The sequence below is a fragment of the Euwallacea similis genome, chromosome 7, assembly GCF_039881205.1.
Source record: "Euwallacea similis isolate ESF13 chromosome 7, ESF131.1, whole genome shotgun sequence".
NCBI lineage: Eukaryota > Metazoa > Arthropoda > Insecta > Coleoptera > Curculionidae > Euwallacea > Euwallacea similis.
The window spans coordinates 5,278,520-5,294,451 of NC_089615.1; the positions used below are offsets into that span (position 1 = coordinate 5,278,520).

The following is a 15,932-nucleotide window of genomic DNA, read 5'->3' on the forward strand; positions in this document are numbered from 1 at the left end:
CTTCCCTCATATTTCGTGAATGTTCATTTAGTACCAACTGCAAAAGTAAAGTAAAACAAAAAGCAAAAGTGAACAGATGAAGCAACGTATAAATTGGTAAAGGATGTAATATCAGAGACTTGTCTTGGATAAATTAGTTGTGTGCCTCTGATAGTAAATTACCAAATCACTTAATCAACGTCCTACGTTTAAGGTTGCCCATGACTTGCTCATCTTTGCGAATGTAGGTCCAACCCAAAACCAATACCGCCTTCTTTTTCGTTTTAATTTTAGCAAAATATACTAGTAATCAGCCATATAATACAGAATCTTCGTACATTTCTGTTTTAACATCACGAATACGGAGAGATTCCGGTGTGGACTGTAAAAACCAAACTGAAACTTAAAATGTACTGTTCTCGTTTTGTTCCAAATAAACAATTTGCAGTGCGAACGTGATCTCGAAATTGTTTTGTTGATAAAAAGTTAATATAAAAGTTGTGTTTTTGTTTATTTTGGTGCCTCGGTTTTGTCTGTTAAAAGTAGACCGGGGTCAGCATAACTTTTGCCCCCGATCTATTTCACCGAGACACTCCTGTGTGTAAGCTACTCATCGGTTTGACCTTTGGAATCAGACTAAATATACGATGATGATGGCCATCTTACGATTTGCCAAAATCGGGTCAATAATTCCTTAATCAAAAATAACGTCATTTCCTCATCTAAACACCTTAGGGCATTCGTTTCCGTGCTGCAGGGAGTTAAAGTTAGAGTTTATGAGATTTTTATCTCAATGTGGAGTATAGTTCAGGCTAGTTCCGGTTGAGGTGGGGTCTGCTTATTTAGACGTGCCAAAATGATTGCAAAAAATCAACTGGATTTAACTTTAATCCAATCATCTATTTAATTTAATGAGACTTTTTGAATTATTTGCAAAAATAGTTCGCGATGCAAAGCCTTCCACACTTGGCATATTTTTGTAAAATTATTTCATAAACTTTGAGAGCTATAAAGATTTTTTAAATTCCGTATTTCTATAACGATGGATTGAAGATTATTATGCTAGAATATATGCAAATAGAAAATATTGAAATTTTTTACCGTCATTTATAAAACATGCTGTATAATTACTGTTTTTGGGCGAAATATTAATGCTTTAAAATGTCATAAAGAAAACGTAAATTTCACTCCCTTTTGTTAAATATTGTAGATACCGAATTACTAAAAATTAAACAAACATAATAAAAGTTTTATTAATATTATTTATTTGATGGCAACCTTTATTATATCTAAAAGTTTTTCGTGAAATGGTTCCAGATGTTTTGCTAGGAAAAAGTCGTTGTGAGCATAAGGAAGAATGTATTTCATTATTTTTGTCTTAAATCGTGCACCCTGCAGCTTGGAGAACAATATTGCGGCATCCTAAAATAAATACATAATACGTCAACGTAACATGTAAATTATTATATAGTATATTATATAAAAGTATAAATTAATTGTCACTTGAGACAATATACTTTGGATCTATTACTAATACTTTTATGTTATAATTTTTGTGTAAAAGAGCGTATTTTTCACTACCTTTCTTATTAATTTGACTACTGGAGTTTTTTTTTTACTTTAAGATTCAAATGAAGATTAGCTTGAAGGTCTCGCAGTAATATTTAAAAAATAGTAAGAAAATTGCTGAAAGAAACGAAGTGTGGGATACAATTGTTGTTACCCTATACGAGTTTTAAAGGTTTAAATATGGAAAAATAGATATATTCCTATATGATTATTAATACTATATGGGCTAAAAGTAATCTTTACGTATTTTCCCTCATTATTATTATTTTTTTGATAACCCCCACAAAATCAAATTGTCCTTATAGTAAATATACCTCTATTGTTCCTATAGCATCATAAGACCCTACGAATAAATGCACAGGTACTTGAATTTGCTTAACATCGTATTCAGGTGGAATCTGGTTGTTATATTTTCGCATGTTGGTTAATGGGCCATAGTCAAACATTTGGAATTGCCCACCCCTTACAATCATCTGAGCAAAGTGCTCTAAAGTGTGCAGACTTGTTCCGCTAGGATAGTAACTAAGGAATACAGGCAACATTTCCTAAAATAATATTTAAGTGATAATCAGGATCAAAGTTTTCCATCGGAGAATTTAAGCCATCGAGTGTGTATTTACCAGTGCGAAAAGTGCAACTTACTTAAACACAATAGAATAACACCTACTAATTCTTTGGATCACAAGTCGCAAAACAGTTTTTTCCTACGAGCGCGCGCAACGTTACTTACAAAACAAAATGTCTTAATAGATAATAAGGTAGCCGTGACAATTTACATGGATGCGGAAAAATTTTTACCGCACTTGTGCGTCTTATGCAGACTACAGTACATCAGAAAACATAGAGCTAATTTATGCACCCTCAAGAAAAACATTGTGCTAATCTAACACGTGTGAAAGAATCTTACTGCACTCGATATCTAACCAAACTCCGTCCATTATCGCAATGAGTGGGCGGTAAGGTATCACTTTCCACACTTTACATACCGTTAAACCATTACATACCGGTTGAAACTGAATGATGTCTGATGCTCCCGTAGCCAGACTAAGAATTTCATTACATGAAATAACCAAAGGGTATTTTCCACAAGTGGCTGCCATCAACCCCTTGAACAATTCGTGATATTGAGCAATAGCGTACTGGCCCTTGAGTCTGAGAATATCCTATTAATTGAGAAAAACTTATAAACCTGGATAAGTAAGAATAAGTAAAAATTCTCATAAAAAATATGCATGGTGTTAAAAAATGTGGAAACGCAATCAAACCAAGTCAACCCAAAAATGATAGAATAACCATTTTATATGGTACCTCAAAACTGATGATTTCTGATATATGGGAGATTTTGAGAAATATTTTACAGAATTTTAACCAATATGAACACAGAAGAAAACACGAGGGGCGCTGATGGCGTCCCTGGCTTCGTCAATGACTGCTTGCGATGAAAGGGTCACTTGTCTATGTAATAAATTTTAGCCCACAGACCGGCAAGTATCCTTTTTCATTAAAAAAATCACCCTAATTATAAAAAAAGGCGAATCCTTACATACATATGTCAAACTAAAAAACCAGAGCTCTCTGAAATCAAATAAGCAAAATATTCGAAAACATTTTCCTAACAAGACTCAAAATGTTTCAAGATAAACCATATTCTTTCTGACTGCCACAATAATTTTATTAACTGGAGTAGACTGGATACGTTTTTATCTTGAGAACCGCACACAGTTCGTAACAGTAAACTATGTCATCACTTCACCCAAAGAGTATGTCCGAATAGGTGTTCCAAAAGGATGTTTGCTAGCCCTAATTTCCTTTCTTATTTACAAAACCGACAAAATGTAACGAATAGTCTAAAAAAAAATGAAGCAATCTCCCGTATTCGTCTCAATCACACGCTTTCGATCCCGTAGAATCAAAGAAAATGTTTCACCCTGTACATGCTGAAAATCTCCTTACTCCACCTTATATTTTTCCCTGTTCGAAGTTCTAGAATATGAGTGATATTTAGTTCTTAATCGAAATGCACTTTTTTTTTCTCACGTTTTAATATCGTCATTTCCCTTTGGAAAAATAAATTACATATTTAGAACCATTCCAAATTTCAATTAAGGGCTTCAAACGTCCATTTGAGTGTCAATAAAATCAAAACGTACAATAATACCTTTGAGTTTAAACATTAATACAATTTTCTGGATAATGAAATACTTTCACAATGATCCATTGTTCGACTTGCTTTCTTTTTAAATCAATAAATACGCACTTACTGATAAAATGGGGGTAACTGGAGACAATAATTTAAAAAGTCCTCTTATGCTTTTCGGATAAGCTACCGGAGCTAGAGAAACAATCATTCTAAGATTTTCTTTGGCATGTTTCGTCCTGATTATTGAGTAAATATACGATATCGTTGTTCCCATGGAATGGCCAATGTAAGCGAGATTCCCCTTTCCACCTGTCGTCTTGGATATAAAATCTATACAAGCCGGCAAGTCGTAAATAGCCATCTCGTGAAATCTGAAATATGAAATGTGTATTTCAAAATTACCTATTTATTAGAGCTTAAAATGTTATTACATCCTAGTATAAAGTATGGTAACAGCGATTATTAACAAGATATAAAAGGTTGGTAAAGAATGGAATGATGGAAGATTGCTCGAACACGTAAATGTAACTTTATTTTGTAGGATTTGTCTAGCTTTATCCATAGAGATTTTGGTTCAACGAGACAGTTCAAAATAAAAATGTCTCGGCAATATAAATTTTCTATTAGTCGTAATTCATTTTTAATGCAAGTTTCGTTTCCAGAAGAATATCTTAAGGGTAAAATAGGGTTTTGAGCCACTGCCCATAATCGATCTATTCTTGCGATACGAATAAATGCATAATATTATAAAGTTGCTTATATTGAACTCAAAATGCAGATAAGTTGCAAACTGTCTAGTTTGCAATTACCACGGAACCCTGGAATGTTCTTCATATTATAAATTAGAGTGATTTACATTTTTGCATTAATTAGTTAGTTCTTGTTTTAATGGAGAACACTTATCAGTTACTAATGACTATGTTACATTAACTAAATTACATTACAATTACATAATTGCGTATCATTAAATGTCTGGTTCTTATTGAGTGTAATGAAAAATACAGTGGGCGCATTACCTATTCGTCATTGTAAACCAAAAGGTTTTTTATGTTTGAATGCCCTCCATATCATTAGTCATGTCGAAAGCCAGTTCCAGGCTTCTGGAAGCAATGTCAGCATTGTGAATGTGTAAATTGAAATGCAGGATATTTAACTGTGATTTCTCGTTGGAAAGAACGAAAATGTACGGTACTTACCCAAAATTCCAGTACTCTCTACTATGTTGCGACAGTCTTACATGAGTATTAGAATAATAGTTACCCCTGAAATTTCCAAGCCAAACATCGAATCCGTTGTCAACCAGAAAGAATGCTAAAATATTTCGGTATATGTTTTACTATATTATAAATACGCCTAATGCGTATTACATAATACTACATACATATATCCCAGTTGCGAAATCTAGGATTTACTAAAAGTAAAAAACAGAAATGATCTAATTTTCCATTTAAGAACTACAGTATAACTTTTATTTTTTACCGAAAAACGGTCTTTTTTTCTTCTAAATTGAATGAAAAATCCAGAAATATTTTGAGATAAAAAAGGGACGTTGGTATATGTATATATATTTTTAAATTACCATGTGTGGAACTATAAATTTAATTTTTAGTGTAAAGTATGCCCTTAGTAAAAACATTTAGACTTCTGTTCGTCAGTATCTATTTAAAGGTAACCTGCCGAAGGAAAATGAAGTAACACCTAATTTTTTAGCCAAAACACAACATTTTTTTTCTGGAAACAGCTTATAAATAGATCTATAGCTACGTACTCCCATGTTTGGCGCAAATATATTAAAAATATAATTTATGACTAATTAATGCTTAAGCTCAGTAACTTATACACTACCAAGTGATTTTTTCCCTTGCAACACCCAAAATGCTGAACTGCCTCCTAATCCATGGAAAATAATTACTGGTGGTCGTTTCCCTTCACCTATGGTGTTTGACGTTTTATTAGTCGGTGGTAAAATCCTATGAAGGTTTAAAATGTACCCATCTTCAGTAACAACAGGATGACCTTCAAATTGATATCCATATCTTTGTGCAATATCACTCTAAAAAATTTGAAACTAGTTTTGAAATAGTAACAAATTTCGTTGGGTGTATACAAAATCATTCATTAATGACTCATTAAATCATGACTTTTCGTTAATGCGCGCATTTTTAATTGGTTTGGTGCGATTAACTACTGCTATGACTTCTTGCATCTGACAAATCACAACACTTTTGCTTGACACTTGATCAGTATCTGTCCCTTATGATAGTGTCAGTTTTTGACATAGAGGTTGTCAGCCTTAGATAGATGTATAAATCCTATTGATACAGTAATTTTTAAATTTAAAATAGAAATGTTATTCTATTTGGTTTTTCACGATGCAGTCGACGGAAACATATTGTAAGTAACGCGTATATTAAGAAGCAATTAATCATCTCAACTTTATTAACGCCTTAGCTATGTTCAGGCGTCAAACAGTCTCGATTATAAATCGCCGTCATTAGTAGATTTGTTCATTAAATATCTGTACGCTTACATACATATATGGTAACATACTATTCTTAACTTTAAATAAACTAGGTAACTAAATAGAATATTATTACTTCTAGGCTTAGAAATAATAAAACATATCTTGAAAGAATAATTATATACCTTATATGCATTTGGTTGAACTAATTTCTGATCTGGATAGAAGAAATAAATTCTGTCGTCATTCCTCTTCAAATTTCATTCCTTTTTAGTGAGAATGTTTTAACCAAGATTTGACAAGATAGCGGAAAGCCATAAAAAACACACATCACATAAACCACAAGAGAAATATGTTCAGGTTTTTGAAAAGGTTTTTCAGGATGTCGTAAACTAAAGGAAATATTGGTAACCGCTTCCCTAGGTTTTTATTAATCTGAATTACCTAATAGAATGGATCCTCCATATTCTAATAATCAAAGATTGAAAAATGTTAAAAATCAAATAGTATATTTGACACTATAATTTTTCAGGATCAATTCGCCAGACATCAATAGCTTAAAATTTCTTAAAAAACGGTTATACGGTTATACATGATTATACACCGATTCAATATTTGATACCTTGTAAGTAATGCAAGAAGTTAAACCCGTTCTGAATAGCGTTAATTTGTTAATGACTCTAATTGCCTATGGATAAATGGCTAACATGCTACTTTGAGGGCAAACATAATGGGGTTGTAGGTGGCTATATTGAATTCATATTTTGTATTTCAGTTTTAATTATTAAGAAAAGTTTTTTCTTTAATAACTATTATATCTAAATTCATTTGTCAGTATCTCTCATATTTTCTCTCAATAGTCATTATTTATATCTTTTGATATTTATCTCAAATAGCTAGAAGTTTTCCCTATTTTTATTAATACTTTGGGCTCAAAATATTATTCATCCTTCAAAGCATTTCGTATCGAGCTAGAGGCTTTGATTTGCTGCCACATAAAATCTAGGACACACTGTATATAAACATATCTAATGTTTGAAGCCATAATAAATGAGATTTTTTGTGTTAGTTTTTAAAACCTTCTTTCGTATCAATTATTGAAACCAATTTAATTCTGGGCTATATTTACAATTAGCACGTGTCAAAGACAAATGATCAATCTAAAGGTAGGAGAGATTGTTAAAAATACTACTTTTAACAAGTCCAGTGTTTATGGATAAAAATATCCATCGAAACTTACATATATTAAATACCCTTTCTTTGAATCGTAAAATAAATTGAGTCTCGACAATAAATTACTAATGGCCCAGGAGAGTTTATTTTTAAAAGAGAAATTTCTTAATTTCCTGTTCGATTTATAATTTTAGAATTGCGTTCCACCCCTCCCAAATTTTAATGGAGTTGATTGAAACATAGGACTGGTTAATCATAATAATATTTTTCTTCAAAGATTTAATTTAATAGTTACGTCAGCACAAATTCCCAAATTCCCTCTTCCGTATTATTTTTTCTACGAACCTAAGCAGTAATTTAGCAGATACTTATGTATTAAGAAAACTCACCGTAGAAGACCCAACATTGGGATTATAGCTGCATTTTTGATTGGTATAAATAGTCTTGTAATCTTCCAATGATGGACAGACGTTTTTGAAATCATGACCATAGGACACCACTGCACTTACTAACAAGATCCCTCCAAAAATGACAATGAACTTCAACATTATCAGTCTGTGTATTTCAAGAGTTGATACATCAAATAAATTCTAAATTTTTGCTATATTTTTATTCACTAAAATTTAAATTTTAAAACTAATGAGATAGTTTATAACAGAAAAATAACATTATTCACCTGGGGTACAAGGGTACACTATGATACAAGGTTAATCATTGCGTAAAGGTCATCTGGCGCATAGATTAAACTGGATGATGAATGTGTTGAAGACTTCCGTCATAGATCTTACATTTCCCTTAAAAATTTATAAGATTATATAGAGTAGAACTAAATCCAACGTTCTGTTATTAATTTAATAAGTTAATTTAATGTCCTATTATATAATTTTTTAAGCCTTGGCAGGGAATTGCGTGAAATATAAAAGAGTCATAAAGTTCAATACAAGTTCTTAGAGTCTTATGAAAACTATTTTTAAAATTATTGTTAAGAGGGTAATTCAAAAAGATGGAGAACAAAGTTTAACGTTACACTGTATGCCAACGTTAGATTAATCAATTTCTTGTAGAGGGTGGTACTTTTTCCAAGTATTTATAGTCTATGCAAAACGGTAATGGATATAGGAAATCTGACTGCACATTTTCAAGTCCAATTTCTAAGTGAAATTTTAGGGTGGGTTTTTTTTCGATATATAAGACGTTTTTGAGAAATATTCAATTTGGACACGATGTCGTTTCTCGGCTGTTATAAAAGACAGGGCAAAAATAATACGCTACTGATTGTTCGGGAAATAAAAATGATTTTTCAAGTGTGTAGCTGAATCATTGGACTTTTTACTTTTGAAAAAAAACTCTTCGTTTTTTTCGTATGACGCATCGTTTTTGGATACGAAAGTGCTAATAGTGAAATATTGCTTATACGTATAGTGAATTAGGGTTATTTCCGGTCGTAGAATACGGGATTAAGGTATATGTGTTAGTCTCAAACACTCTGTGTATATTTGGTTTACAAGGGCTGCGAAGTCTCTGAGAACGATGACATTTAATTTACAAATACCATCCAAACACCGTTGATGAGATTTAATTTTGTCTAGGCAAACTTCGCCATAAATAGGTACATAGAAATGAAATGAACCCTCGTTTTAATTATGTGTGCCCTTAGCAATTAACTACGATTCATATTATCGATCAAGTCACGATTGACGTTAGTTCGGGTTAGGTCAGATCAAACATTGTAACATTAATTTGGCTTTGTTTATTCACATTAACGCGGACGGTCAAATCAAGCAAAATGAATGTTCCAATATTTGATCAGACCACGGTCAAACTGTGTCTTCTCCGATTATATGAATCGTTCTTAATTATAGAGTAAGGTCGCGGGGTTGGTGTTTCAATGGCAACAATTCGAGACTCAAGGTCAGTTGGGCATAACCGGTGTGAAAGTTGAAGAGCTGCGAATGCGGGCCACAAAATGGTCAGCTGAGTAGTAGAGTGCGTCCTTTTATCAGTGCCAAGGTTGAAAGTACTGTCATAAGTATCAAGATTTCAGACAGTGAAATGAGGACCTAAAGAAAACCAGTCGTGATTTCTCATCATGTCAGTTTTAGTCGAGGTCTCCTAAGAGATGTCAAACCTTCCAACCTCCCCGAGAGAGTGCTTCGAAAACAGATCACCACAAGGCCCGAAAAAAAATGTAAGAAACCACGCATTTGTGATAGAAATCCATACTAGACCAAGTAATCGCCAAAATAAAAAGCTAGATGCTTAATTGAACAATTCAGAGCTACACTTTCTGATATTTGGAAGAAAAACCTTAATGTGACACCTTTGCCTTTCGTCTTGATTGTTAGAGATAAATAAGAATGTAGATATTTGTGTCGCTGAGAATTGTGGACGTGATGAGGAAATAGTTGGGGGAAGAATAATACTAATTATAGTTCTCTTCATAGGAAATGGTGCGGACTAGAATAAGGAATCTTACGAGGAATTTACAGACATTAGTTGAGGACTCCCCGATTGAACCTATTTTCCTTCTAGTGAGTATTAACCTATTCATGAACTATTTCTACCTTTAGACATCTATAACATCCTCCAGCACCTTAATTCATGCGGTTTTTAATTAAAATCTCACCTTTTATGAGCGTAATATGAAGCTTAAGCTAAATTGCTATACAATGTATCGCAGCTTGTTTAATTAACTGAGTGATGAGGAACCCGAAAAATAATAGGGTATAAATCTATAATAGAAAAACAAGAAACGATGATATAACAGAGTACAAGCTTAAAATTACATATGTAAGTCAAACGTTAACAATCTGAAAATCTGATAAACATTGAACATTATAATATGGAAAAATTCTTTATAATAAAAGTAGGAACTGAACAGTAAAAGAAAATATCGATTAAATCATTTTAAACATAATTTTTTCATATTACGTTTTTTAAACTTTAAAAAATAATTTAAATTATGACTTTTATAGATATCAAAGATTCACATTAAATTTCATTTAGATTTCATGCAATTCTGCGGTAGTTTTTCAAGACCCACGCTGAATATTGTTATACCTAATTGTTATTTATTGGGATTTTTTGATAAATTTAGGCATATTTTTAATCATTTAAAATGAAAAACTTCAATTTGATACAAAGATACAAAGCCCACATCAATAGCAATAAGCAAAACCAAAACGCTCACAATAAATTAACACTTGTCATGGAAATTGAAGCATTGGTATTAGGAGTAATAAATACCATTGAAACTTATTTAATTTTTCTAATACTACAAAGACCATTGAGCACCTACTACAATACTATCTTCAATATAGAGCACTATTACTTCACGTCAAACCAATATTATTTTACTAACTTAACCAACCGACTGGCGAATACGATAAACAACTGCACCAATAACGTTTGCTGATTTCTGCAGTCCCACATAAAAATAAATTTAAAGTTTTAATGATCACAGATCTATTGATGTTATGTCGTAATAAAATTAACCATGTTTAGCACCTGCTATTAAGGTTCCTTGAAACTGGTACTCCTTGGCCGAGAGGTTTAGGTTCATCCAATTTAATCATGAAGTGGCATATAAATGACTGCATTGTAGGAAGACCAGTTTGGTTATAAAATTTCAACTATAAGTGTATATAATGGAGACGCATAAAATCAGGCAAGATGGAGGTAATTTACCAAAAAATGTGAATGATAATGATACATTAGGTTATGGTCACGAAAGTTCCCCTTTTAACATATAATGCTTCAACTACAGATCGAGGTATCCTAAATAAATCAATTGCAAAGTTCAACAATAGATTTCATAAATCACGCCCATTTCCAAAATATGAATAATTTAAATAGGCCCTACTTGTCAAAGTGATACCTCGTTTGCTCGAGTATTCAAAATATAAATAAAAAAATATATACAGAGTGTATTATTTAAAAAAGATGCCCCGGCTACAGAACTTTTCGTGAGATACAATTCAATGAATTCTTTAGATTTTAAAGTCGTAAGCATTTTCTTGCTTTAATGTGGAAGCTCGAGCTATTTAACTATTAAGAAGTTATTAATTGGGCATGAAAATTCTGGACATCCTGTAGGTATACCTGATAGGTAAATGTTACAGTATCCTCTATAATAATCCTTATGGGTCAATTTTAATTATAGTTGACAAGCAATATTGCCTGATGAGTTTCATTGATAAACCCTGCGTAATGACCATACGATATATGTATATGGTTGTAGTTAATTAAGATTAGGTATGTAATTTTCAAATGAACGCTTAAATTATAGTTTAGTCAACATTTGTCATATGTAAACTGCTCATCAATCTACTCTTAAACTACATTTTAGTTTAGAAAGTGACGCTTTTTTTTGTACGTACGCCTACTTGGAGAATTTTAGACAATAAATAAAAAATTCGTAGCTGCTGTAGTAGTCTATTTTCTGCTTTTTGAAATGAAAGAAACCCCAAAATTTTATCTCTTTTACTTTCCTTGATTTTGGACTTTTTCTTCAGTTATGCATACGTAAATTTTTTATAAATTGTCTAATAACTTGTGAATGGTACGAATTAACGCTTCCACATGCTTAATAAACTGATATTCATTTTGAATATAGAATCCAAAAACGTAATAATATACAGGGTGTTCCATTTAAAATAAGTAAGTTAGTGTCAACTTCCGGTATAAACGGAAGTCCGGCATATTTGAAAATAATTTTAGAATGTGCAGCAATTAAATCGAAACACATTTTATGAAATAATGTTTTTTGTATCTCCATTGGTTTGGGAGCTATCGAACGTTCTAGCTGGGGTGGAACACCCTGTATACATACAGCACTTTCATTCCAAAAGCAGCCATGCCTATCTTTTCCTTCCAGTACAGCATTACCAAAAAAATTCCATTCCATAAAATTTTTGTATATTTTTATAACAAGTGCTGAAAGTGATACATTGTCATACAAGGCTGCCCATAAAAACTATCAACGAAATTCTTGTCGGCAGAAGCTTGGTTTCAGCAAATTCATAAAAAAGGGCATTTTTAATTCAGAATTGAAGTTAAAGTAGTTATTTATTCTCGATATGTAATGAAAAGTAACTTTACTATACTCGGTGCACTTCTTCAATATTTGGTGCACCTTGCCATACTCACACAAATAATTAGGAGAAATACCTATCTGACATATATAACAACCATACAGTGTGTTTCAGAATTGCACGGCTTTATTGGATGTATGTATTCTCTAGTACAAAATAAAGAAAAAAGTTCACATAAGCATGTATTTGATCTCAATTGGTAGCGAAGTTACAGGGTGTTGAAAGTTAAGAAAAAATTAGGTTCTTATTTTATTGTGCTTGATCTACAGCAGATAAAGCTTTCAAATTTTATATGCGTATTAGGTAATAAGTGCCGTTTAATACGAGAGTAGATTGCCTCCAACTACTATACCGGATAGTGTATTTTCTGAGGTCTTGATCTATAAAATCCTTTAGAAAATTTTTCTAGCATGGCACTAGTAAAATTTAATATTTTTCTTAAATTTTTCAATCTATTCCCTAAATTTTATCTCTCTTGATTTTTAGTCGAATTTTGTTCAGTTTCCCCATAAATTAATTAATTTATAAATGCAATCAAATCTACAGTCCCCAGGGTTTTGGGATTTTTTTTCCGAATAGCCGAATTCCACGATTCTTTGATTCTTTTTACACCATTTTTTAAAAAATGAACCAATTTCATAGTATTCGGTCACATGAATATGTAATTTGTGTAATATGAAAAATTAAGCAACCATGTAATACAATTGCTTGAATATTGACGTAAATAATAATAACGATTATTTATTTTTTATAGAGGTGTACTTTGTATGTTATTTATTCGAAGCATGATCACGTTCAGCAATACGGTAATTGACTTACACCCATTTGACTAAACACAAACACGCATTCTAATTGATACCATCCTTAATAACATATTGCCACTTTTGATATTTTTAATCTGATAAGTTCGTAGTTCTGCGCATTACATGGATAAATATTTTAATTAAATTTTATTTTTAAAGTTGTTTTTTGAATAAACAAATAAAAGATGTCAAAGCCAATAATAATATGCATTAAAATTAAAGCAAAACTTGAAAGTATGTCATAGGAAAGTCAATCGACTCGTCAGTTATGAGCCTACTCGCCTATAAATAACAATAGCACGTACACTGTTGAAAAGGGTTCTTCAACCCTTTCTAAAAAATGCGAAAAGACGATATGACGTCTACAAAAATTTGCCAAGTTATCATAAATGTGATGGAAATTAGTGGCAATGAATTATTTCTTGGTACATGATACTCAAAAAAGTGTCCCAATTTTTAATTTCAATATGAGTTTGGAATTGCTTTGAGAACTATCGAGCAAAGTTTAAAATGGAACGTTCCTATTTAAAAAAATATATATCCATTCCTCTGCAATGTAATAAAACATAAATACATTTTTAAACTGCATACGACTACCTCTCAGCCTTATCCGTTTCGGTTGCCATTTTAAATATAACTAGAAACCCTGAACATGCATTTATTGAGCGATTTCAGATGATATCTGCATAAATCGACAAATCTATATAAAAATAATAGCGCTATACTTCATCCAAAGCACCTCTATTATTCTCTATGAACAAAATTACATTCGTTGTTCGCAATCTATAGCCACATTTGTGGCTGACGGGGCACATAATTATGATTTCCTCGTCCTAAATTTATAAGTAAATTTTCGAAATTTATATGTCCAGCAAGGGGAAATACAAGCTGCCTGTTATCAGGAGCGCCATACCGAAAACGTTTCTAGCTTATTTACAAATGTTCCAGTTGAGAAAACATTTTGAATTGTTAGAAATAAACTTAAAAACATAAACACTATCATGGAGTTATTAATGGTTTGTGTGAGAACGACTTATTTTCTAAATCTGAGATGGCAATTGAACCCCTATTGCCACCCCCCACCGTTCCAACACTTGTGTATACAATGTTTTTCCCAAATGCAATTAAAAAAAATAAATTGGATAGTCAACGAACTCAACAGATATACTTGGAGGTCAAAAAGAACTGTTTCAACTTAGGTATTCAACAACTACTTGCACCTACCTCGATTTTCTACTCGTATCGCCCCAACTTGTCAATTACATCGTTCTTGATGACCTGTCAAAACTTACCTGTAAACCAAAAAAAGAAACAATCAGAACCTATCTTTTTAAATTAAACCATAAACTCATCTTACCCCGATCTTCTACTCCCGTCTCCCTATCCTCTTCCTGGGATCATCCAACCACACCTCTCTTCACTCAGAGTAGCCCCCCCCCCTCCCCCCTGCAAGACCCTAGCCATTAGATCCTATCGCACTTTCCCATGTTAAACAGAGATTTAACGTAACAATTTAACATAAGAGAACACGGATAGAGACCCTGTTCTATTTAGCCTTGAGGAAGGAACCCTCCTTCTAACGCCAACAGCAGAGCACCACAACTTTCACTTTAATCGCAAAAGGAGAACAAAGTTTTGAGAGTAGCGACGTATCTCACGAGTCTTTGAATCAAAAGCGTACACGATTATCCCATTAATTCGTTTATTCGATATTACGAACGTCTTTAAAGCCGCGCTGGCACTCGATTGAATCATCTAAGAAACGATATCGGTACGAAAACATACAAAAAACTTTACAGCCTACCTTATTGTAAAAGTACAGCTCATAGGTCGTACCACAAAGAACGATCAATACGCAATACAAAATAATATTATTTGTATACAAATTTTAATATTTATGCATAATGAAGATATGAGACGTTAACTCAGTATATGAAATTAAACTTGAAAAAAAAAATCAGAAAACATAACGCCTTCTTTGAATCCTCTACTAAAAAATTACGAATATTTTAATAACATTTTGAAATTTCCAGGTTGAAGAGAATAAAAAATGGAAATCATATCAATTAAATTTTTTTCATAATAGGTGAATTTTTGTCAAAGATTCTGGAATCCAGCATTCTGGAAATTTGCGTTTTCTACGACAAATTTACTTTTAAAAATTTGCTCAAAAATTTCCCCTTTTAATACCAGAGTGAAAATCAAATTTTATAAGTTATCAAACTATTTTATACCATACATAGCGGTTATATCACATCAAATTAAACGAGCAGGAAATAAATTCAATGTTATAACAATTTTTACGACAGAAAACATACTGCGTTCAAAGCGTACTAAACCAAAACCACAAAATGAAAATGAATTCATAAAAAACGTTATGTATAAACTTCATTGTGAATTTGAGGAATTATATATTAACGAAAGTTGTAAATTAATGATTAGAGCATATCTCAACTTAGGAAAAAAAAGTTGCGTCTATAGAAAGATTATGAACACAGGTTCTTTTGAAAACGTGTTACATTTGATATAATAGTTCAAATTCTGAATTTTTTATTTAAAATTTCAGTCAGTTTATTAAAAATTATTTGTCCTAAAGAACCGCCTGGTTTATAGGAATGTTAAAAAACATAATTACTTTCATCATTTCTACAAGATTTTTCTCTTTAAATTTCGTGAAAGCTTTGTTTATAAAATTGCAGTGTGATTTTAAAAAA

At 31.9% G+C, this 15,932-nt stretch overlaps 1 protein-coding gene across 1 annotated transcript; it reads right to left on the reverse strand.

The window, feature by feature from the left end:
- Positions 1-1,225: 1,225 nt before the first annotated feature.
- On the reverse strand, positions 1,226-8,116 carry LOC136409832 (gastric triacylglycerol lipase-like). The gene is made up of 8 exons (XM_066391639.1): positions 7,999-8,116; positions 7,712-7,938; positions 5,534-5,741; positions 4,885-4,999; positions 3,810-4,059; positions 2,553-2,711; positions 1,863-2,093; positions 1,226-1,401 (listed from the first exon to the last, which is right to left on the reverse strand). The coding sequence occupies exons 2-8, from the start codon at positions 7,868-7,870 to the stop codon at positions 1,243-1,245; spliced, it is 1,281 nt and encodes a 426-aa protein (XP_066247736.1). The 5' UTR covers positions 7,871-7,938; positions 7,999-8,116; the 3' UTR covers positions 1,226-1,242.
- Between the last annotated feature and the right edge of the window lie 7,816 nt (positions 8,117-15,932).